We start from the raw sequence: 23,692 nt of genomic DNA, 5'->3' as shown, positions 1-23,692 counted from the left end.
TGGTTGTTAGATTATACCAGGGGTCCTGAGTCTCTAAACCTCAGGTCTTATCTACTAGTGTTTAAATTTATCATCAGGGCTGAACAAACTATGATGAAGTTTTCTCTCTGAATTTGAGAAGCTGGGAAGTGATAAGAGTTACTGTTAATCAGAAATGAGATGCAAAGGCTGCTTGTAGTGGGAAATAGAGTATTAGCATTATATGTTAATTGAACTGTATTTTTAAGGGATGATCATAGTATTTCCTATTTTCTCCTTACAATGATCCTGAACACAAGGGAGGTAAATATACTCTTCTTGCTTATGACTGAGGGGAATAAGCCTCTGAGATGTTAAATGGCTCATCTAGGGCCACTTTGTGAATTAAAAACCAGCCATGTGCACATACATCTTCTTGCTCTCAAGCAGGATGGGTACCAATCTTAGGCCACTCCACATCCATGGCAGGAGGTTAGTGTACACGTGCCTTGAGAATTCAGGAGTTGGATGTTGGTATTCAAGAGTTTACTGCAGACAGCACAGGACCCTGTCCAGCCCCTAACCAATCCCTTCTGTGGTTGGGACCATTTCCATGCCTCCTTTTGAGCAATGTACATCTATCATGGAAGTCATCTTTTATCCATGGCTATGGTCTCACCATGACCTAAGGGGCACACTGAAAAAAATCTCTTTCAAGATAATGTTACAGTGGAATTTTGTTTGCTTTTTTTTTTTTAACAAAACAAAATTTTATTTAAAAAAAAGTTTTTTGAAAACATTTTCCAACTTGGAGATCAATATTACCTGGGAGCAGTGAGCTAAAACATCCAAGCTTTAAAATTGTATCTGGATTATTTTCAACTAAGAACACTAAAGGAGAAAGGGCTACATTTCCATTTTTCCACTCCTTATTTTATTTCTCTGAGTGAAGGACCTGGAGGAGAGTTAGGTGCTGAAGGAGGTGACACTGAAGCCACACTGCTAGATTTACCACTTACTGCCTCTGTGACCTTCTGCGAGTCACTTCACCTTTCTATATCTGTTTCCTGTTCTAAATGAAAATGCTAACGATAGCAGTCATGTGACAGGGTTGTCGTGAGGATTCCTGAAGAAATAGCTGAGACATGTAGTAAGAGCAATATGTTAGTTGCTTTTATTATTATTGTTATTGGTACCTTCTTGCTATTGCTGCTGTTATTACTACACCTGCCCCCCCCCCGCCCCCGCCCCGATCTAGAATAAGGCCAATTTAAATCTTCTTCCTGGTAAATATGTCAAATGCATCTATAATTATGTGTTTGTGTAATTTCATTTGAAGTTTGGTGAAGAACTCTCCCTGCCACACTTCTGATGGCTCTTAGACATTCTGGGGGGGGGGTGGCAGGCAATGGGGATCAATGGTTCTCATGATTCTGGACTAAGAATTAGGATTTTTGATAATTAGAGTATTTCTAAAAGAAAAGAGATCTATTCTGCAAGCTTTGGATTCATTTTAAGAAGGATGATTAAAAAAAAAACAGGAAAAAATAGAACAGTATTCCATCCCTGAGCCATTTTCAGTAGTTGAGATGAATAGACATAAGAGCCGTTTAAAAAAATCTTTAAATCAATTTAGAAGAGATAAACTTGAGCTCTGACTATGTAATTTAAACCAAGTGGATTTGAAAGTCAAAAGAAATCCTCTTGTAACTTAAGCATAACTAAGGAAGTGGAGATTCTAGTTTCACATCTTGATAGTGAAATTTTCTACAAAGTCCAAATGGGGGAAAAATAAAAAAAGAAGAAGTGGACATTTTCAAAAGACACCAGGAGAAGAAAGGAAGTTGCTTCCTCTCTGAATATTCTAGCCCAAGGAAGAACAGAGGAAACAGCTTGTGCTTTCTGGTGGCACTTGAGGGTTCCCCCAGGAGGTGGCATGTCCTTCCCGGGTTTTAAACCCAGATCTACCTGCTACATCTGTGCTGTTTCTCCTGCACTACACTGTAGTTAAGTCTGTTGAACGGAATGTAAATTTAAATGGGAGGGAGGATAACTGTCAATGTACTGTGAGTATTTCTTCCCAGTTGAAATGGTTTCTGCCCTTCAACAAGGGAAGGTGGCCAAGCTCTTGCTTCCTGACAACCTCTACTACTGTACAATGACTCACCAGAAGTCCTGAGGCACCTGAGAAACCTAGTTCTCACCCTGCCACAGGTGCTGTCCACAAGGATGACATGGAAGATGAACCTGATGTTTGATCTGGGCTTTGATGAAGGGAGGACTCAGGCCCCTAAATATCTCTCCTTCCTGTCAATCTATCAGAGATGCCCAAATTAGATACTTATTATTTGGGTTTAGGGTGGTATTTATTTATTTATTTAGGTGGAAATTTCTAGAACAAATATAAATGCCCCAAGGAAGCGAGGTAATACATCAAGCTAGTTTTAATTATCGGAACTCTTTTAAATTTGGATTAACTTTACTTGGATTAGCTGGTCTTTTAGTTTATTTTTTATTTATTTTTTTTACTTGTAGATGAACACAATACCTTTTATTTTATTTATTTATTTTTATGTAGTGTTGTGGATTGAACCCAGTGCCTCAGGTGTGCTAAGCAAGTGCTCTACCACTGAGCTACAACCCCAGCTGGGATTAGTTGGTCTTTAATGAACTTTAACAAAGTTACAAAGCTCATGGTACAATATGAGCTCAGTTTTGTGAAGTAGTTAGTCTGCACGGAGCCTGGAAAGACAGACTTTAGGAGGGAACTATCAAGGGGCCATTTGAAGTGTTTGGGAGAAAATACATGAATAAGAAAAATATCTGGGAGTGTGTAAGTTGGTTTTTGGCTGTAGTGACCAAAATGCCTGACAAGAACCAACTTAGAGGAGGAAAAGCTTACTTTGGCTCACCGTTTAAGGAGTTGCTGTCCATGTTGGCCAACTTAATTGCCCTGGGCCTAAAATGAGGCAGAGCACTGTGACAGAGGGTGTGGCTCAGGAAAGCTACTTATCTCATGGCAGCTGGGAAGTAGATGGGGAGAGAGAGAGGAGGAGAGGAGCAGAGACTGGGAAGAAGATAAAATCTTCGAGGGCATGTTTCCAGCAACCTACTTCCTCCAGCTAGGTCCCGCCTCTTAGTAGTCCATCCAACCGTCAGATGGATTAATCCACTGATAAGGTGAGAGCCCCCATGGTCCAATCATTGCCCCAAAGCCCCACCTCTGAACTTTGCTGCGTTGGGGACTATCTCTTTCAACACATGAGCTTTGGGGAACATTCCAGATTCAAACCACTATTGGGAGTTAGATCTTATTCGTATGACTTAAGCTCAGCCACTTTGGTTTTCTCATCTGGAAAATGAAAATTCTAACACTTATAAAGACCTGCGTTGCTCTATGGATAAAACAAGGAAGTGTATATAAAGTACTTGACCCCATGTAGTGACTCCGTAAAGTACGTCATTATAATAAAATAAATCATTCTTATAATATCCCACAGGATTCTGGAAGTTCCAAAGTCTTTGTACTTCTTTCCAGACACATCAGTGAGAATTCAGAATAATTTCACTGGTGCATTTTAATCTCATTCTTTGTGTACTATCGGTTGTCTGGGCAAATCTAGGTTAGGTGTGAAAATATGTAGCAAATAAAGAAACATCTTTCTAGCATCTCCCTCTGTATTTTATCTTTCTTTTATCATTTCTCGCCTTTACTTATTATTTTTTTTCTTTCTCTTTTCTCTTTATGGTACTGGGGATTGAATCCCAAATGCTTTATCACAGAGCCACATCCCAAGTCACTTTTTGTGTTTTATTTTGAGATAGGGTCTTGCTAAATTGCTGAGGTTGGCCTCAAACTTCCAATCCTCCTGTCTCAGCCTCCTCAGCTACTGGGATTACCGGTGTGCACCATTGTGGCCTGCTCATGTTCTGCCTTATAATAAGGTTTTCTAGACATGTCTTGGAATTAGCCTTCATGTTTGATTCATTTTTGTGTCTTAGTCATACCAAAGAATATTCTACAACTATTTGTCCCATGGTGTTCACATGCTGTCAGAGTGCATAAATTTCACTAAGATGGATAAGAAAGGACCATTTTAATGAAATGGTCCTCAGGTTTACTGACCAGGGTCAAGAACAGCCATTTATCAATAATTGATATTACTTTAGGGTCAGTCAGCGTTTTTCAGCTTTGTGATTGTTCATTAGGGGTAAAGTGAAGAAATTCCTGGATTAATTTCCAGCCTTACTTTATTATTAATATTAAAAGTATAAAAATAAGACTGATTACGGGGCTGGGGCTGTAGCTCAGTGGCAGAGCACTTGCCTAGTATGTGTGAGGCACTGGGTTCAATCCTCAGCAGCACCACATAAATAAATAAATAAATGAAATAAAAAGTATTATGTTTACCTATAACAACAACAACAACAACAACAACAACAACAAAAAGACTAATTGCCAGACAGCCTACCTCTGAAAGAGGTGCTATGGTTAAAAGCTTGGCTATTGGAGTCAAAATCCTAGCTTTCTACATTACCAGCCAAATTACGATGGGCAGGTTAGGTAGCACACATTAGGGGACACCATTTCAGTGCCTCCTGAAGTTTTTCGAGGTTGGAAGGCCTGTAGATAACCATATTTTCCTCTTCTGTAATGGAAATAGTTTGATGGGAGGACAAATTGAGTTAGTATCTATAGAGCATCTAGCTGAGAGCCAAGATTGCCAGTACTAATGAAGTTGGATACCACAATTTTTGATAGTGGCAGAAGGAAACTCTAGGAGTGAATCTGAAGGAGTAGTCAACTTATCTAAAATATTATTTAGAAAAATATTGGATTAGAGTAATAATCCTGTTCCATCAAATTTATCTAAAGAATCTTAATTAAATTGAAAGAAATAACAGATTAATGAAACATCTTGATCTCTGCATGTTTTTTTTTTATAAAAAATTAGTCTTTTGCAAAATGTGTGCTCCATTTGTTGTAGAAATAAAGAAATAAATGTGCTTTTATGAGAAAGGAGTTTAGGTTCTTTGGATCTGAGGTAAATGACTTTTTTTGGTACTGGGAATTGAACTCAGGGGTACTTGACCACTGAACCACATCCCCAGCCCTATTTTGTATTTTTTATTTAGAGACAGGGTCTCACTGAGTCGCTCAGTGCCTTGCCGTTGCTGAGATTGGCTTTGAACTCATGATCCTCCTGTCTCAGCCTCCAGAGCTGCTTTGATTACAGGCATGCCCCACCAAACCTGGCTTAAATGACTTGTTTTTATTTTATTATTTTTATTTTTGACACAGGGTCTTGCTAAGTTGCTGAGGCTGACTTTGACTTGTAATCCTCCTGCCTTAGCCTTCCAAGTGACTGAAGTAAATAATTTCATTCTGTCACTTGAAACTCATTTATTGGTGCCCATGGTTCCAAGGACTCGGACAGAAGTGCTGTGTTTAAATATTTATCACTGATTTCATTTTTTATTTTATTTTAGGTTGTTCATGATGCTAACACACTTTACATTTTTGCACCTAGTGCACAAAGCAGGGACCGGTGGGTGAAGAAGTTAAAAGAAGGTAAAACTCATGTAATAAAATATTAATCTGCACATCATTTTAGAACCTGTAATTATGACTAAAACAGAAATAAAGCCAATATATTTTGCAATTCTAATCTCTTAACTGACACTACATGTTTCTCCAAGGCCAGTCAGCTACAGCAAATGATTTTAAAAATCTGATTCTTTCTAGTGGTGTATAGTTTCTAAGAAAAGCATGCTTCCATTTAACGTGTGATATTTAATGTGTGATGTATTTGAAGATAAAGAATGGGCTTTTATGATAACAGGATTTAGTATTTTCTAAGAAATGCCTTATGTAGTTGATATTTGGTGTGGATGTATTGACACACACACCAAGTGTTTAAAGGGTAAATGGTTGCACTATCCTCATCACTTGTCCTTTGGAACAAAGTGCAAAGTGGTAGTGGGCTAACTTTCAAAAAAAAAAAAAAAGGAGGTGAAAGAGAAGCATCTGGCTTTTCTGAATGCTGGGTCAGAAAAATGCTGGGTCACATGATGTTATGAGGGTGTTTTCATAATCAACATGGTATCCAAGGAATGATTGGCAATGTTACTTAGCAAACATTCTGTAGTCTGTTTTATTTCACTAATCATTAATGTGTCTGTGAATTACAGAAATAAAGAACAACAATAATATTATGATTAAATATCATCCAAAATTCTGGGCAGATGGAAGTTATCAGTGTTGCAGACAAACTGAAAAACTAGCACCTGGATGTGAAAAATATAATCTTTTTGAGAGTAGTAAGTATTCATTTTATTCTATAATTATATTGTGCTCACAATGGGCATATCATTGGTACAGTGGCATGAATTTGATTTGGATTAAGTTCAACACACTTTCTAGAAAATGCAAGGGTGTAGGTGTGTTTTATAAGAGTAATTAGAATAATGTGTTAAGTTAGCAGTAGGACCTTTTCATGGAATCAAAAGCAAAGGTCCCTTACAGGGAGCCTGTAATCTGTTTCCAAGTCATGAGCCTAATATGTCACCATCAACAGCTTTTCTTCATTAATGTTTATGTATTTGTCAGCAAGTAAACTCTTCCCAGATGTGTTGCTAGAAACCTCGTGTAGCAGTGCATCTGCAGCTAAGTTAGTATCATTCTCATTTTGATGGGGCTTTGAGTTATGGACTTTAGTAATGGCTTCACAGTCTGTCAGAATGATTAACTGTCACAATGCTACTCACATGTAAATGTTCAGATGAATAAAAATGTCGAGGGTTAATCTTGACACCTTATAAATCCTGAAAATGAGAGGCCTTTAGTCATAAGTTAAAAACACACAAGGACTCAAAATTGCTAGTGTGATAGGACAGTGGGTATTGTGCTTCTGTTTTCCTGCTGGCACCATACATGGTGCTTGCCATATCAGTCAGAACCCATCAAGCTTTTAGATATAAGCAGAATGGCTATTTGGTAGGGATGTTGGCTTATGCAAAAGACTGGCCTTGATTCTGTAAGTCTCTCCACCTGATTGTCTTGGGGTATCCTGACATTGATTTAGCACATTAAAGAGAAGGTCCAAGTTTCCAAGTCTGTTATTATTTCCTAATTTTTCAATTCTTAAGGTTTAGTATTAGTGCACAGTGTAAGCTGCTGTTAAAATAAAACAATAAATGGGATGGTATCAGCTAAAAAGTCCCTTCACAGCAAAAGAATCAATCAAGAACGTGAAGAGACAGCCTACAGAATGGGAGAAAATTTTTGACATCCGCACTTCAAATAGGGTGTTAATTTCCAGAATATACAAAGAACTTAAAAAGCTTAATACCAGAAAACCAAAAAACCCAATCAGCTAATGGGCAAAAGAGCTGAACAGACCCTTCTCAAAGGAATAGGTATGAATAAACAACAAATATTTGAAAAAATGTTCAACCTCTTTAGCAATTAGAGAAATGCAAATTAAGACTACACTGAGATTTCATCTCTTGCTAGTCAGAATAGCAATTATCAAGAATGCAAGTAACAATTTAATATTGGTGAGGATGGGGTGGAAAAAGATACACTCATACATTGCTGGTGGGTCTGCAAATTGGTGTAACCCCTCTGGAAAGCAGTATGGAGATTCCTCAAAAAACAAGGAATGGAACCACCGTTTGACCCATTTATCCTGCTCCTTGGCATATATCCATACACTTAATATCAGCATACTATAGTGACACAGCCACATCAATGTTTATAGGAGACAATTCACAGTAACTAAGCTATGAAACCAACCTGGGTGCCCTTCATCAGATGAGTGGATAAATAAATTGTGGTATATATACACAATGGATTTTACTCAGCCATAAAGAAGAATGACTTTATGACATTTGCTGGTAAATGGATGGAACTGGAGACTATCATGCTAAGTGAAATAAGCCAATCCCCCAAAACCAAAGGTCAAATGTCTTTGCTGATATGTGGAAGCTCAACCACAATAAAGTTGGGAAGGAGAACAAGAGAAGTTCAGTAGATTAGAAAAAGAGGAACAAAAGGAAGGGAGTGGGGGAGCAGAATAGGAAAGACAGTAGACTAAATCTAACATAATTTTCCAGGGTACATATTATGAAAATGCCTAAGTGAATCCCACCATTGTGCCCTCTTACAAGAATGAGGTCCTTATTAGAAAAGATATATCTCATGCTTATATCATTTTATAAAAATGGATTTGATTGTCATATACAACTAAGAAGAGCCAATTAAAAGAGGGAGACAGAGGCGGGAGTGGGGAGTGAGGAAGAGAGACCTGGAAGTTGCAGTGACTTAAATAAGAAGTTCATCTCGGTTTCATGGTGTCATCCCAAGGTAGGTGCTGGTCCAGGGCTGGCAGGTGGTTCTGCAGGTAGTTCCTGGGGTTGTTCCACTTCCAGTGTTCTCTCTCTTCCTGGTATCAGAAAGGGGTAAAGAGGCCAAGGATGCCTGTGGGAAGACCTTTTAGGGACCAGATCTAAAATTGGCACACCCCATTTGTCCATAGAGCTCTTTGATTAGAATTTCATCTCATCTGTGTAGCTGGATAGTCATGTGCCAGCAGAGCTCTGGCAGAGGAAGGGACAGACTGACAGACCTTCTTAATTTCATAGTGTTGTCATTACAACACTCCCTCTTATCCACCGGGATATTTCCAAGACCTCTGGTGGATGCCTGAAATCATGGATAGTATCAAACCTTATATATACTATGATTTTTTTCTATACATACACACTTAGGATAAAGTTTAATTTATAGATGAGTCACAGTAAGAGGTTCCCAACCACCATAATAAAATTGAACAATTTAGTGTAATAAAAGTTATGTAAATGTGGTCTCTCAAAGTATCTTATTGAATTGTGGATCTTAGTAACCTCAGCATACAATTTTTTTTTCTTCTAACTCAAGAAATTTCAGCTTTTTCTTAAAGGAAGCCCTTTACGGCCTCTCTTTGGCATATCCAAATCGCCAGCATCACTCATCACTGCTGTAGCACTTTGAGGCCATTATTAAGTAAAGTAAGGGTTAGTTCAACATAAGCCCCATGACATCACCAACTGAGGCTGCTCAGTGATTAACGGGGCTGGGAGTGTATGCAGCGTGGATGTGCTGGACAAAGGGGTGATTCATGTCCTGGGAGGGACTGAGTGGGGACTGAGATTTTATCATACTCCTCAGAGAAAGGTTCGATTTAAAAAATTAAGAGTTGTTTATCTCTGGAATTTTCCATTTAATATTCCGTATTGTGGTTGACTCAGAACAACTGAAACTGTGGAAAGTGAAAGGACAGATATGGGGGACTACTGTAATTCAGTTTATTTTTAAATTGAATATACATTATGGTGAACCCAGTTTAACAGTGGTGGGGACACAGAGGCAGAGGTACTGGCAACACCCCCTTAGTCAGGCGGACAAGTCCCTTGCCTGTGTGTTCTGTTTTCCTTGAAGCCACCAATATCTTTATCGATCATTGCTACACAGCATTTTGACCTATATTTGTTGTTGACATTTTCAGGTGTAAGAAAAGCACTACCTCCAGCCCCAGAAACGAAAAAGGTAGGTGATCTCTTGCATTGGGCAGTTACATCTAAATTTTCAGCCTTTCTGTCCTTAGGTTTTGGAGGGATTTGCAGTTTATTAATTATGTTTAATATGAATAAAATATTAAAATGAATATTAACAATAAATAAAGTGAGTTTTAAAATATTAAAATAAGTAAAAATATTAGTTTTATGATGTGGTTTTTCCCCCACGACCATCTTAGAAGCAGATAGGTTATGACTTATTTGAATTGTCCTTGATGTGAAATAATATCAATTTAATTATATAGATTTTATCACTGGGAGTCCTGTTCTTATCTGGCATTTTGTCTGTAGCTGGGCTGAAAGAGTTGTATCAGAAGTGTGGGACTTTTTTAAAAGGAAATTTTGGTTTCAAGAATACAATATGACAGTGGGGTGCAGTGGCGCACACCTGTAATCTCAGCAACTCAGGAAGCTGAGGTAGGAAGATCGAAAATTCAAGGCCAGCCCCAGCAATTTAGCAAGGCCTAAGCTACTTAGTGAGACCCTGTCTCAAAATGAAAAAAAAATTTAAAGGCTGGGGGATGTGGCTCGAGGGTTAAGTTTCCCTGGGTTCATGAGTTCAATCCCTGGTTAAAAAAACAAACAATCAAACCAAACCAACAAAACCTACAACAAAACAAGGAACCCCCAGTATGATCCATGAGTGATTTTAGTGATTTAGTCATATATTTGAAGACTGGCATATGGTGGAAAAGCATGGACTTTGGACCCAGTCCTGAACTGAGCTGATGTGAATCTGATATGAGTGACTTTGGAGGGACTGTGTAAACCATTCTTGCCTCACTGGTAACATGGGAGTTACTATGCTGTATTTCATGGTAGCAATATTAAGAACAAAAGAGAAAAACTGTTAGATCCTAAGCATGTGCCTTGAGCAGTGTGGGCATAAAGAAGTGCAAATCCCTTTGAATGGGAGGAAACCTGTTAACAGACTCCATGGTGGGCTTTCCCCACTGCGGGACATTTCAGTGATGGGTCTCCCTTTAGTTCTCCTGGTCTCTATTCACGTATTACCCCTGCCTCTCCCTGGAAAACTGTTCCTGACACATAAAAATTGTTTCCATGTTTCAAGATGGTTTTTGCTCTTGTCCTGTATTCTGAAAACCCATAAGAGATGTGGTAGCATCTACTGCATCTAAGATTGGAGGGTTCTCTGGTTGCTATCAGGTGACATATTTGATTAGAGGGCTCTGCCTTATTCTTTGATAATGTGTGAATCCTTCAGTGTTTTACTGTTTTATTTCAAGATCAGTTTCAGATAGAAGACTAAACTTTCACATGTTATCTTGTTTGCTCAGAGAAGGCCTCCCCCACCAATTCCTCCTGAAGAAGATAGTAGTGAAGAAATAGTTGTTGCAATGTATGATTTCCAAGCAACAGAAGCGCATGACCTCAGATTAGAGAGAGGTCAAGAGTATATCATATTGGAAAAGAATGATGTCCACTGGTGGAGAGCAAGAGATAAATATGGGTAAGCATTCTCTCCCTGGCCCTTGCATGCAGTGAGTGGGTAGGAGTGAAGTATTGAGTGAAGTATATGTGCTCTATCTGTCATGTAATGAGGTTGTAGTTTGCCAGAAGTCAAAGTATTCATTATTACTTTCTAGTACCACTGTGTATTCTTAGTAGTCACTCAATAAATGCAAACTGATCAATCACTTCTTCCCAGAGGTTGGAAGAGATTATACTCATCTCTTTCTCATCCGCCATATGTTTTATTTGACTATTTTGACCTAAGGAGAAATAGTTATATATAATCCTTAAGATTATCTAAGTAGGTAATCTTAGGTCTTTCTAAGGTATTATCTATCATAAATTTTTTAGAATTTCTCTCTTTACGTGTACATGTTTACATATATACAGACATGATATAATGGAGCCTCTTGTCACTTGAAATTGTCTTTCTCTCTCCCTCTCTTCATCAGAAAGAGAAATAGGAAGGGAGAGTACTTATATATATGTATGCATATATATGTATATGTATAAAATAAATAAATATATATTATATATTATATATATATATATATATATACACACACACACAAACATACATACATGCATACAGGAAATAAACAGCAAGTATTGTCAGGCATGATGGCATACATCTGTAGTCCTAGTGTTAATAAGGCTGAGTCAGGAGCATTACCTGAGCCTAGGAGTTTAAGACCAGCCTGGGCAACATAGTGAGACCCCATCTCAAAACACAAACAAAAAAACCCTAGCATTATTTGCACCAGATAACGTAGGATTTAAGTGTAACAATTCTTTTAACCTTATTTTAAATATATAGGCAGATACGGTTAAACACAGAGGATGAGTCTCTCTTGGGCTTCATTAAGTGAACTATATCCTGTGCTCACCTCTGAAATACTATGCATTTACATTATGAGTTCCAGTGGATAAGAACAGGGGTCTTCTGTCCTGAGAAAGTACCTTCTCTTCCATCTGTTCTCACCTCCTTGACCCATCCCCAGTTCCTCTCTCTGTTCCTCAGTTCATTTGGGGGAACAGTGGTAGCCCCTGGGTGAGGCAGGGTCCCCTCTTCTATTCAGGTCTTGGCACTTCTGGTCACCTGGGTGCTGGTTTGTTGAGCATTATTACCTTCTTGGGAATCTTAACCTTTTGTGTTTATAAGAAGTTCCTGCTTCTCTTTATCAGATATTTTATTCATAATTTTATGCAGTTGAAGCAACATTAATCCAAAAACCTAAATCCAAAGTACTTTGTTGATATTCTGAAAGTTTTTGGTTTTGGAGTACTGGGTTTCAGATGATAAGTTTAGGGATGCTTAACTGGTAGAGTCTATGTAAATATTCTAAAATTCAGAAAACTCTGGAACACTTTTGGTCCCAAGTATTTCAGATAAGATATATTCAACCTGTATTGTAGAAATTTCCAAACATCTACAAAAACATATAATAACATTAATTAACTTAAAAAATTACCAACATTTTTACCATCTTGATTTACCAATCTTCCTGGTGTGTTTTTCTTGGGCTATTGGAGTACGTAGGCCTTCTTAATTCCTGACTTGGGGTGTGATTCAAGAATTTGCCTTTTTGCTTTTTGTGGGGCTGAGAATAGAACCCACGGCCTTGCTCATGCTAGGGAATTTGCCTTTTTAACAAGTACCTCAGTGAAGCTATATTATAAGTACTGTCAAGGTGTTAGAGTGGTGTGTGCCTTTATTTAGCACTTTTGCTTTTGTGAATATTCTAGTTTCTTTAAAACATCCCAAGAGCATGTATAAATATGTAACAACAAATCCCAACATTATATGCTATTATAATACATAAATAAAAAATGTGGAGGAAAAAAAAATCCCAAGAAATTGTGCATTCTGGAGATTTCTACATTGAACCATAAGTCTAGAGTATCAGCTCTGGTCTAGTTGCTGGCTAGCTTTGGGACCTTGGGAACATATCTGAATCTTTCTAAGCCTTGCTTTTCCCACCAGAAAATGGGGACAGTAATGCCTGCCTGCCTCAGGACTCTTGTGAGGATCAAACGTGGTAGTACTTTGTAATGTGTCAAATGACACAGATATCCTGAATTACTGACAGTGAGCTTATCTTTCTTATGAGCTTTGGGCAATATGCTTTAACTATCTTAGAACATCTTTTATCTTCCTTTCTTTAAATAACCTCTCAATAAAGTAATATCTGTTTACCCACAGTGTTTTTCTTATTTCTAGGAGTGAAGGATATATCCCAAGTAATTATGTAACAGGAAAGAAATCAAACAACTTAGATCAATATGAGTGAGTAGATGTTTATTTTATAAATGGGAAAACCCAGAAAATGTTTTCATTTTCTTCATTATGTAAGGTGTTTTGAAAATTGATGGGCTTCTTTCAGAACCTTTAAAACATGGTACCAATATATTCTTACCACACCAGACAACTGGTGTGGTAAAACACTGAGAATTTGTATCTATAAGGCATTTTTCCTGAAGGTTCTGTGTGTGAATGGAGTTATACAAACAGATACAATTGAATTGATTTTAAACAAATTATAGCTTAGCTGATTTTGAAATATAGATCTTTTGTTCATTCAAAATATGATATAATATTTCCCAGAGTAGTCTTTAAAAAAAGTTTGTTTCCTTTTTCTAACTAAAAGTTAGATTATGCTTATTGTTTAAAATGATTTGTTCAAATACAATATCTGTTTAAATATTATATATTTAAATATGATTATTGTTTAAATATGACTATTATTTTAAAAACCGTGAAAATAATTGGTTCTGAATCAAGACACATGTTTGCGGTAGCTATTGGTTTCAAACAGGAGCCAAGAGTGATAGCTTCCTTTGGTCTTTTGGCTATTCACTATCTTGGTGGGAATGGTCAATTCATTCAGAAGAAACATGATAGAAACAAAATTTTTTTTAAAGAAAAGGAAAAAAATAAACCCCTGAAAATAGGAAAAATGTTAATAAGAAAAAGTTCTCAAAGACAAATCACAGTTGACCTCTGTCAACATTAGTATTAGTATTAGTATTAGTATTAAAAAATATTTTTACTGTCTTTTAAAAGCAGACTCATGCTGTATATATTGTTTTGTATCTTTTTTCCCCTCTGAACAGTATGAGTGAATATTTGCTCCTGACACTGAATACTCTTTGAAAATACTCTTTGAAAATATCTTCATAGATGCATTATGTTTTACTCAGTCATAAATTCGCTTACTGAATTCTTAGTATGTCTCAGGTGTTCTGCAAGGCCTTGGGACACAAAGAGTTTATTGCACTGGATGTGCAGCAGGTAGTCACTTGTGGGGCATTAGGTTGATTCAGGCATCTTAGCTATGTAAAAATAGCTGGGATAACCTCTTCTTGCGTACTGTCCTAAATGAGAGCTCTAAAATTGACACCTCTAATGTTGAAAGGCTGTGTATTTGAACTTGTTAAGACCTCTGCTGAGTACTGTCAGAGAAGTTGTCCTGTTTCTGCCAGCTAGCAGTGTGTGACTAGCACACACAAAGTGTATGGCTAGGCCTTGATGCAAAGCTTGTACACACCACACACTCTTGTGGTCATTTTGAGATAATGTATTCATGCATCATTAATTTCCTTAAAAACAGCAGCAAGCTGTTGCCTCTGTTCATGTCTTTTATGGTAACATAAATCTAGATGAGGACAAATAGTTTCGAAGAGTCACAGTGCTCAGCAGTATGATCCCTTAAGGAAATTTTAGAAGTTGGTGGAAAATATAAACTAAATACATTTTGTGATGTATAATGACATTTTGGCTAAAATTGATTGTGTATCGGATAGTGGTTTCATAAAATTAAGATAAAGCTGAAGTTTTTTTTTTACTAGTATTTTACTGTACCTTTTCTATGTTTAGATGTGTTTAGATGCACAAATACCTACCATTATGTTATAATTGTCTATTTTTTTTTTTTTGGTACAGGGGATTGAACCCAGGGCCACTTAACCATTGAGCCACATCCCCAGCTCTTTTTTGTATTTTATTTAGAGACAGGGTCTCACTGAGTTGCTTAGCACCTCACTATATTGCTGAGGTTGGCTTTGAACTCGCCATCCTCCTGCCTCAGCCTCCCGAGCTGCTGGGATTACAGGCGTGTACCACTGCACCCTGTATAGTAGCATGCTATACAGGTTTGTAGACTAGAAGCAATAATCTGAAGCATGTAGCCAGATATGTGTTAAGCTGAACCATCTAGGTTTATGTACGTACACATAGAAATTGCATAAAAATACGTTTCATTGTCATTAAGTGATGCATGACTATACAAATAAAATAACATTTCTGCCCTTAAAAGCTTGACCAGGGTGTGATCTTTCCAGAAAGGACTGAATGTCCTCAAACCTTCTCTTTCCCTGTATTCAGACACTGCTACAAAGTCCTATTTCTCTGGAATATTGTGAGGTGACCAGCCAATTTAAAAAATTCACATCAGTGTTTTGATGTCCGTGGACAGGTTGACATGTTACCTATACATTCTGGGCATTATTTCCAGATGCAGAGTCCCTTTAGCAAAAAGTGTTAATCTCAAATGACACATCTCTGTGGCAGGCTTGTGAAAGAGCTATGTGGGATGTCACCTCTGTCTTCTCATGTCACATAGGCTTCTTTACATTTTACTGGTGCATATCTCTCTTTCTGACAGAATGGACCCAGCAGAGCCCCTGTGGTCTTTTTCTCCTTGCTTGGGGATAGGTATTGTAAGAGAGGTGAGATAAGCCATGGAGAGGTATTAGGAAATATCACTAGTTTATTCACCTGTTTATTTGTTCATCAGTCCTTCCTCTCTCCTTCCTTCAATACACACTGAAAGATCTGAGTTTATATCCTATGTTAGCTTCATGTTACTCTGAGAAAATGTCTGAGACTATTATTTTATAAAGATAAAAGGTTTTAAAAAAAAAGATAAAAGGTTTATTTTGGCTCACGGGTTCTGGAGGTTCCAGTTCATGATGGATTAGACCCATTGTCTTGGGCCTGTGGTGAGGCAGCACATCATGGTGGGAACACATGGCAGAGCAAAACTACTTACATAATGAGCAGAAAGCAAAGGAAGGAAGAAGAAGGGGCCAGGGTCTCACAATTTCCTTCAAGAGCATTGCCCCCATGGCCTAAGGATCTTTCATCAGGCCTCCCTCCCAAAGGTTCCACAACCTCCAACAGTGCCATCCTGGGGACCAAGCTTTTACACATGGGCCTTTAGGGGGCAATTCAGAGCCAAATGATAGCATATCACAAGGATGAAAGTATCCTTTTCAGAGAACCTGCAAATGCATAAATGCATAAAAATTGACCCTTTGGAAGAGGAGTTCAAAGAGCCCGATCCCTTTTCTTTCCTTATTTCTTTAATTCCTTCCCATGAGCTAGAATATAGTAGATGAGGAAGGCGCTTCCCTAATTCTCTGAGTATTTTATGTCTAGTCTCCCTTGAGAGCCACAGTTTACCTTTCCTGATGTCCTGCATATGAATCCCCATCACTTATTCTCACTGTGAAGACATGGAACTGGATCTTCTGTTACTAATAAATAGAATTTTTCCAATCCCTCACACCCTATTTATATTGTGTATTAGAGTTCCCATTATCTTTCTTTAGCTAATTTATGTGACTGCTTTTGGCATCTGACAAATGTTTCTCATATGAGTGGAAAAGCTTTAGGGACAGAATTCATTCTGTTCTCCTAGTTTATGTATTTCTCATTTGCATTCAGAAATGGATTTATCAAAATAGCAATTTTGTTCCACTTGGTCTCATTTTTAAAGTGAGAGCCACAGTAATGAGATGTTGACAATTCTGAGGTCTTGTTCACCACCTCAGATTCTAAATAAAATATCCAACATCATTCAGTTCACATTGAGATTACAATTTGTGTTTGGCTGCTGTATAAAAGAATCCAGATAGAAAAAAGTCTTGTATTTTATCTTTCTATTTTTGCCTTCTTCAATCAGGGAAGGCCTTTGTATTCACTGTCCCAGGGTATTTGCTGGACCAGTCAGGTGCTGGTTCTTTTAGGAAAACCTGGTCCACTGGTGAAAATTTCAAAGGCCGGAGGATCAGGCTGACTTCATAGCATTCAGTTCAGGGTATTTGACTATGGTGGAAGATTCCTTTCCAACTAAAAATCATTTAATAAAACAAATTTAAAACTGAAGGCCAAATGATCTCGGTTCATGTTATTTTGAACATTTGCTAATAGTTGTATAGAGGGATTGTGCTGGGAACGAAGGGAGGGGAGAGGACCCCTAGGGATGGGGTGGGAGATGACAGTAAGAAGAGAAAGGTACAAATGGAAGAAATGATTTACAGTAGAAGGGGTAGAGAGAGAAAAGGGGAGGGGAGGGGAGGGGAGGGGGGATAGTAGAGAATAGGACAGATAGCAGAATACATCAGACACTAGAAAGGCAATATGTCAATCAATGGAAGGGTAACTGATGTGATACAGCAATCTGTATACGGGGTAAAGTTGGGAGTTCATAACCCGCTTGAATCAAACTGTGAAATATGATGTATTAAGAACTGTGTAAGGTTTTGAACGACCAACAATAAAAATAAATAAATAAATTAAAAAAAAAAAAAAAAAAAAGAGAAAGGTTTCTCCGAGGTTAAGAAGGGGCATAGATCTGCAAGACCTTGGGGCATGGCCCAGGGTTGTGGCTAGGCTTGGTGGGAGGACAGGAGTGACTACTTGGTCAAGACAGGGATTTTTCTAGTACAGCCTCAGGCAACCACCAGGGCTTGAGGATTCTGGAAGTCAGCAGGTATGGAAAATCCAGAAGGCCTGCTCTTAGGTTTTCCTTCTTTTCTGTTGACACTTGAGACCTTCATGAAATTTGACCGAGAGCCACCATAATGACTTAGGATGGAATCTGCAATGTTGGTGTGCCGGGAGCTTAGGATAAGATTTAATTTGAATTTAAGACAAAAATGTAAATTGACATTGTCTGCAAGTTTGAATCAGTGAAATAAAATTCATTCTCATTATGACTGGAACAGCAAAAAATTGCAGACGATTTTTCATATTGTATAATGAATACCTTAAATAAATTATGGTACATCCATATCAAGATTTATAGAACTATATTGCTATGAGCTGTCATGTGACAAATTCATGTTATGATGTATCAAGTAAAGTTTGATCCCACCTTAATAAAATAATGCAGGCATAGATATGTGTTTTCATAAAAACATGGGTAAAAATATCTGAAACTACATACATCAATATGTTACTGGTTGTCTATTTAGATTATGAGTGACATCTTGCCTAGTTTTTACTTATTGTATTTATTATTGGGGAGTTTTATTATCTAATTAATCCTACTAAGAATAAAAACATAATTTTAAATAATATGAGACCTTAAGTGTATCTTTTTCTGTTCAGATGGTATTGCAGAAATACAAATAGAAGCAAGGCAGAGCAACTCCTCAGAACTGAGGTAAGTTGTTTGTGCTTATCTTATGGGTTTGATCTCAGTACAGCTTAATTTTAATGAATCCCTAATAAATGGCCCCACACAGTTGTTTCTAAAGCCTAAAATGTCTATGATATAAATATGTTTTTTTCCACATCATTTTAAAGAGATTATTTGTGTGTTAGCGCACTGGGCTTCAGTAACAAAGGGCCACAAGCTGAGGGGCTTAAACAACGGAACTGTGTCTCGTGGTTCTGGAGGCTGGAAGTCAAAAGTAAGGTCCCAGGAGGGCTGGTTCTTTCTGAGGGCTGTGAGATGAGGATTTCTTCTAAGCCTCTCTCCTTGGCTTGGAAATGGCAGTTACTTCCCTCTGTGCATGTCTGCCTCTGTATCCAAATGTCCTCTTTTTATAAGGACACCAGTCATGTTGAATTAGAGCTGACCATAAATACTTCATTTAAACTCAGTGACCTCTGTAAAGACCCTTGCCTCCAAACAAGGTCACATTCTGAGATACTGGAGCTTAGGAGCTTCTTTGTCAGGGAAGAGGGATACAATTAAACCCATAACAGGAGGTAATAGCTGTACATGAACAATTTTTTCTTTCTTTCATACTGATTTATCATTTGCTACCTTGCTTTCAGCATTTTATTGTTTTTTCTTTTTTCTCTTGAAGGTATTCATTTTAGAATAATTCACATTGATATTAACAATCTTTATAAATGAAAGCTTAATAAAATATTTGCCTATAGAAATAAATGTGCTTATATTCTCACATCTTAAAAAGAACTAAAAGAATGCTCTAGACGAAATGGTACTAGGCTAAGGAAGGAGACCTGAGTTTAGCTGTAGCTTTTCTAGTCCACTTTTTGCATAAGATAAGAAGGTTGGGTTAGAAGATGACCCCTGCAATTCCCTGTGTTTATGATCTAAACACATAGAGTTATTCTATTTAGTAATAGTTCCAGGTCTTTTAAGCAGTTTTTTTTTTCTCATTTTCTCTCCTGCTTTTTGTTACCAGTCAAGGTTTTATTGAACACTTGTTTCTGTAGTATGTGCTGCAAAAACAGTGGCAGGTGGCTTTGCTCATTTGGGTTCCACCTGACCATGTCCATCCCCACAGGATTGTTTGTTTTGGTACCAGGGATTGAAGCCAGGGGCACTCAACCATTGAGCCATATCCTCAGCCCTTTTTTAATGTTTTATTTAGAGACAGTCTTGCTGAGTTGCTTAGGGCCTCGATAAGTTGTTGAGGCTGGCTTTGAACCTGCAATCCTCCTGCCTCAATTAACTACCATAATTATTGTTCCTAATTGTTCTAATCAGATATATTTGTGGGGCCTGATTTAATTCCATTGTCTTTCTAAGAATAAAATTTAAGGTATTAGGGAATGTAGCTTAGTAAGCATGCACAAGGTCCTGGGTTTGATACTGGCTTAAAAGAGAAAGAATACAATTCATTTTACTTTTCAACTATTAAGCACATTTTTCATCTTAGAGCAACATAAATACTAGAGATTGAACATGGCATTAGTGGTAGAGTACTTTAAAGTTCATAGCTTCTGTTTCTTGCTCTTGGGACCTGCTGAAGGTTTGTCCTTTATTCACTCAGAATTGTAACTGACTTTTTGATTTTCTCCACTTTAGTTACTTGTGTTTTCATTTCTCCTTTTGTAAAGATTGGCGTTTAACATGAAATTCCAGGGAAATTAAGAATATTTAAGTACATTCTTATAAAGAGTATGAGTTATTTACAGGAAAATTGCTATGAGGATGGAAAATGATTTGAGTCAGGATTCAAAGCTTACAGCAAATACGAAAAAAATGTATGAAATGAAATCTAATTGTTAAGCAATACTCCTTTCTTTCTTTGTTTTGTACCAAGGACTGAACCCAGAGGTGCTTAACTCCCAAGAAATATCCCTAGCCCTTCTTTTTATTTTTTATTTTAGACAGGGTCTTGCTAAGTTGCTTAGGGCCTCACTAAGTTGCTGATGCTGGCTTTCAACTTGTGATCCTCCTGCCTCAGCCTCCCCAGCCCCTGGGATCACAGGCATGTTTGACAAGCAAGTCATTTTTTCAGTGACTGTTTTCCCACATGTTCAGGACTTACAGGCTCTGCAAAACCTTGTCTGTTAGTTTTGTAAGGGCTCCGAGAAATGATCTGGTTGAAATGTCTGCCTTAGTATGTGTGAGAATTTGCAGTTGTGGGGAACTGTGAGCATGCTTTTCTTTAACTGGTCTCATGGCTCAGTAGTGTGAGGTAGAAAGCCATGTAGATGGGAGAAACCAAGGACCTCTACTGGTAAATTGCACTTCTCCAGAGCACATTTTCTCAATAAAGGATAATATTCATAAAATTTTAAGATCAGGTTCTCACATCTTTTCCTTGACATTGATATTAGTTATTAGAGTAAAAAAGCAATTTCTTAACTTTTATTTTAGGATAAAGAAGGTGCTTTTATGGTAAGGGACTCCAGTCAACCAGGCTTGTACACCGTCTCCCTTTATACAAAGTTTGGAGGGTGAGTAATCCTGCTCCACTTAATTAATTAACTAATTAATTAATTTTTAATGTAGAGTTTTATATGAATTTTCCTATATTTTTGTATGTATTCCTCATCTCCAAAAAAAAAAAAAGATTCTGCATTCAACAGTAAAAAAAATAAATAAATAAAACTTGAACTTTTTTTCTAAAGTCTCCTTTTTTTTTGCCTTTATATTTTCAGGAATTTATACCATAGTTTTCCATAAGTATATATGTTCAGCATGGCTATAGAAACCTTAGTAACATTCAAAAAAATAATTATTGTTCACGGAGCTAAGCACTGAGCATGCCTCTGTGAGCAGAGTAGGCGCAGACTTGGCCTCCTTCCTTCCTGGCTCAGTGGGGTCTGTAGACAAGCGAACGGGCTGGGTGGGGGAAGCACTGCGACAGGAAGGTGATATTGGGGCCGGGGGTATTGGGGTTACAGAGCTAAGACATATCTGTTGTCCTCAATTCAAGATGAGACCTCATAGGTAAGGCAGGAAAACACTGGAGGGAAGGGAAAGAGTGTTTCTGACCCAGGGTACTGTCCAGACCCAGAGGTGGGAGAGGATATGGTGAATTTCAAAGAACTGAAACAGCGTGTGTAGCTGGACTGTAGGGAGAAACCCAGAGGGGGAGGAAGAGAAACCTGAGAGGTAGAAGCCGAAGCCAGGTCATGTCAGTGTCCAGGACTATCTTGAAAGCATTTTTATCAAGAGATGACAAGAGAAGGTCTGCATTCTAGAAAGACATCTAAAGTGGAGTGTGTACATTTTTTAAGCCTAATTTATTTACTTTTAGAAATGCAAGTACTCTGGATCCCAGTGACTTGGGAGGCTGAAGCAGGAGAATCACAAGTTTGAGGCTAGCCTTAGCAACTTAGCGAGACCCTATTGTAGAATAAAAAATTTTTAAAAAGGGCTGGGGATGTACTGCAGTGGTAAAGTGCCTCTGGATTCAATCACCAGTACTAAACCAAACCAAACCAAATCAAACCACAACAACAAAAAAACGGGAAGTGCAAATGCTCTGAAAATTCTCAAGTTTATGCTAACAGCAAGGACAAAATGTGGTAGCCGCTGATGGCTTTTTTGAGACTTTTAATTGTTGTTGAATGGAGCTGGGGAATGTTATCTTTCTCCATCTCATGAAAGGGACCAAGTATGTTATCAGTGACCACTTGCAGAACTTCCACCTGTTAATGTGAAAGGAAAAACTAAAGAACACGGAGAAAGAAATAAACTTCATGCCAGGAATAGAAGGGGCCATACAGAGAAAGGCTGGGGGTTCACCTATAGAAGACATCTAAGAGGAAGTTATGTTATCCCAGCTTGGTTGTAACACATTTCAATTTTCCTTATAGAGAAGGTTCATCAGGTTTCAGGCATTATCACATAAAGGAAACAACAACATCTCCAAAGAAGTATTACTTAGCGGAAAAGCATGCTTTTAGTTCAATACCTGAGATTATTGAGTATCACAAGCACAATGCGGCAGGTAAGTGACCTGTTAACACTTATTTCAAATGTTAGGTATTGGTGCAGATGATCCGACATCCCAATGAATTCTTCTGTGAGAAGTTTTATTTTGTAGTTAGTTAGTTGTAAAGTGTGATGGGTATAAAATCAGTGTATGTTAAAGAAGTGATATATCCAAGAAAAATCAGAAGTAATATCACGGTTCATAAAAAGTTCTATCTTGACATTAGGACATGATTTATTTCAATGGATTATGGTATTGATATTTCTGGGCTTTGTATCATTAGTACTAAACTAAAAAGATGTCTGTTTTAAGCCAAGCATGGTCACATGTGCTTATAGTTCTAGCTACTTGGGAGGCTGGGGCAGGAGGATCCCTTGGGTTCATGGCCAGCCAGGGCAACATGGTGAGATCCTATCTCATACAAAGATACTGTAGTCACTGAAGGAGCTGCTAGATGTACCAGCATTTCATCCCATGCTGTAGGCTTCCAAAGAGTAGATGATAGACACTCCTTTCCTTATTTATGTTTGATAAACCCATCGTAAATTGAGAACATCCTAAGTCAAAAGTGCATTTAATCCACCTCGCCTACCAAACACATAGCTTAGTAACTGTGGAGAGTCCACTGTTGACTGGGAGCTGTGGCTCACTGAAGCTTCCCATCATTGCAAGAGAGTAACTTCTTATATATTGCTAGCCCAGGAGAAGATCAAAATTCAAAATTCACTAGACATTCAGAAATTGAAGAATGCTTTCTAGTGAAATGATATAATTTTTGCACTATCATAAAGTTGAGAAAAATTCTAAGTTGAACCTGCATAAGTTGCAGACTGTCTGAGATCACATCCTATGCATTCTCTATCTTCCTGAATCTCTGCTAAACTCAGCACCAGAGTGGGAACAAAACAAACACCAAAAAAATTACAAATGGAAACTACATTTATGCCATTGAGGTTCTATGGGATTGATGCAGCATGATTTCTACTCCTGGATTTTAAAGATATAACTGAACAGGGAACAGACAAGCATGGAAAGTGAACTTTTATAATTTCATCAAAGGCCCTTTATAAAACTTGTTGTTTTTGTGTGAGTCCATTTACTTTTTTCAGAAAATGGTAAGAACAGTTACTATACCACAAAACTTATCCATTTAAAGTATACAGTTCAGTGGTGCTTAGTGTATTTTCAGAGCTGTGCTGTCACC

General features: G+C 37.8%; 1 protein-coding gene and 1 non-coding gene across 8 annotated transcripts in view; both read left to right on the top strand.

The window, feature by feature from the left end:
• The window catches only part of Tec (tec protein tyrosine kinase), a 103,804-nt gene that overhangs the window by 70,323 nt on the left and 9,789 nt on the right, over window positions 1-23,692 (top strand). For 4 of the 7 annotated variants that reach the window (XM_040292467.2, XM_078021264.1, XM_078021266.1 and 1 more), the window contains 8 exons: window positions 5,449-5,530; window positions 6,151-6,279; window positions 9,507-9,547; window positions 10,875-11,047; window positions 13,271-13,336; window positions 18,446-18,500; window positions 20,922-21,001; window positions 22,370-22,503. In XM_040292467.2, the coding sequence (XP_040148401.1) occupies window positions 5,449-5,530; window positions 6,151-6,279; window positions 9,507-9,547; window positions 10,875-11,047; window positions 13,271-13,336; window positions 18,446-18,500; window positions 20,922-21,001; window positions 22,370-22,503 (760 nt within the window). The remainder of the gene's footprint in view (window positions 1-5,448; window positions 5,531-6,150; window positions 6,280-9,506; window positions 9,548-10,874; window positions 11,048-13,270; window positions 13,337-18,445; window positions 18,501-20,921; window positions 21,002-22,369; window positions 22,504-23,692) is intronic. The other 3 variants (XM_078021268.1, XM_078021267.1, XM_078021269.1) reach the window with 3 other exon arrangements.
• Window positions 13,816-13,948, top strand: LOC120892482 (small nucleolar RNA SNORA2/SNORA34 family). The gene has a single exon (XR_005737198.1). It is a non-coding gene; the product is annotated as a small nucleolar RNA SNORA2/SNORA34 family (small nucleolar RNA).

Source organism: Ictidomys tridecemlineatus, chromosome 9 (assembly GCF_052094955.1).
Source record: "Ictidomys tridecemlineatus isolate mIctTri1 chromosome 9, mIctTri1.hap1, whole genome shotgun sequence".
Lineage (NCBI taxonomy): Eukaryota > Metazoa > Chordata > Mammalia > Rodentia > Sciuridae > Ictidomys > Ictidomys tridecemlineatus.
The sequence above is the reverse complement of the archived record's forward strand: the minus strand, read 5'-3'. Positions and strand labels throughout refer to the sequence as shown.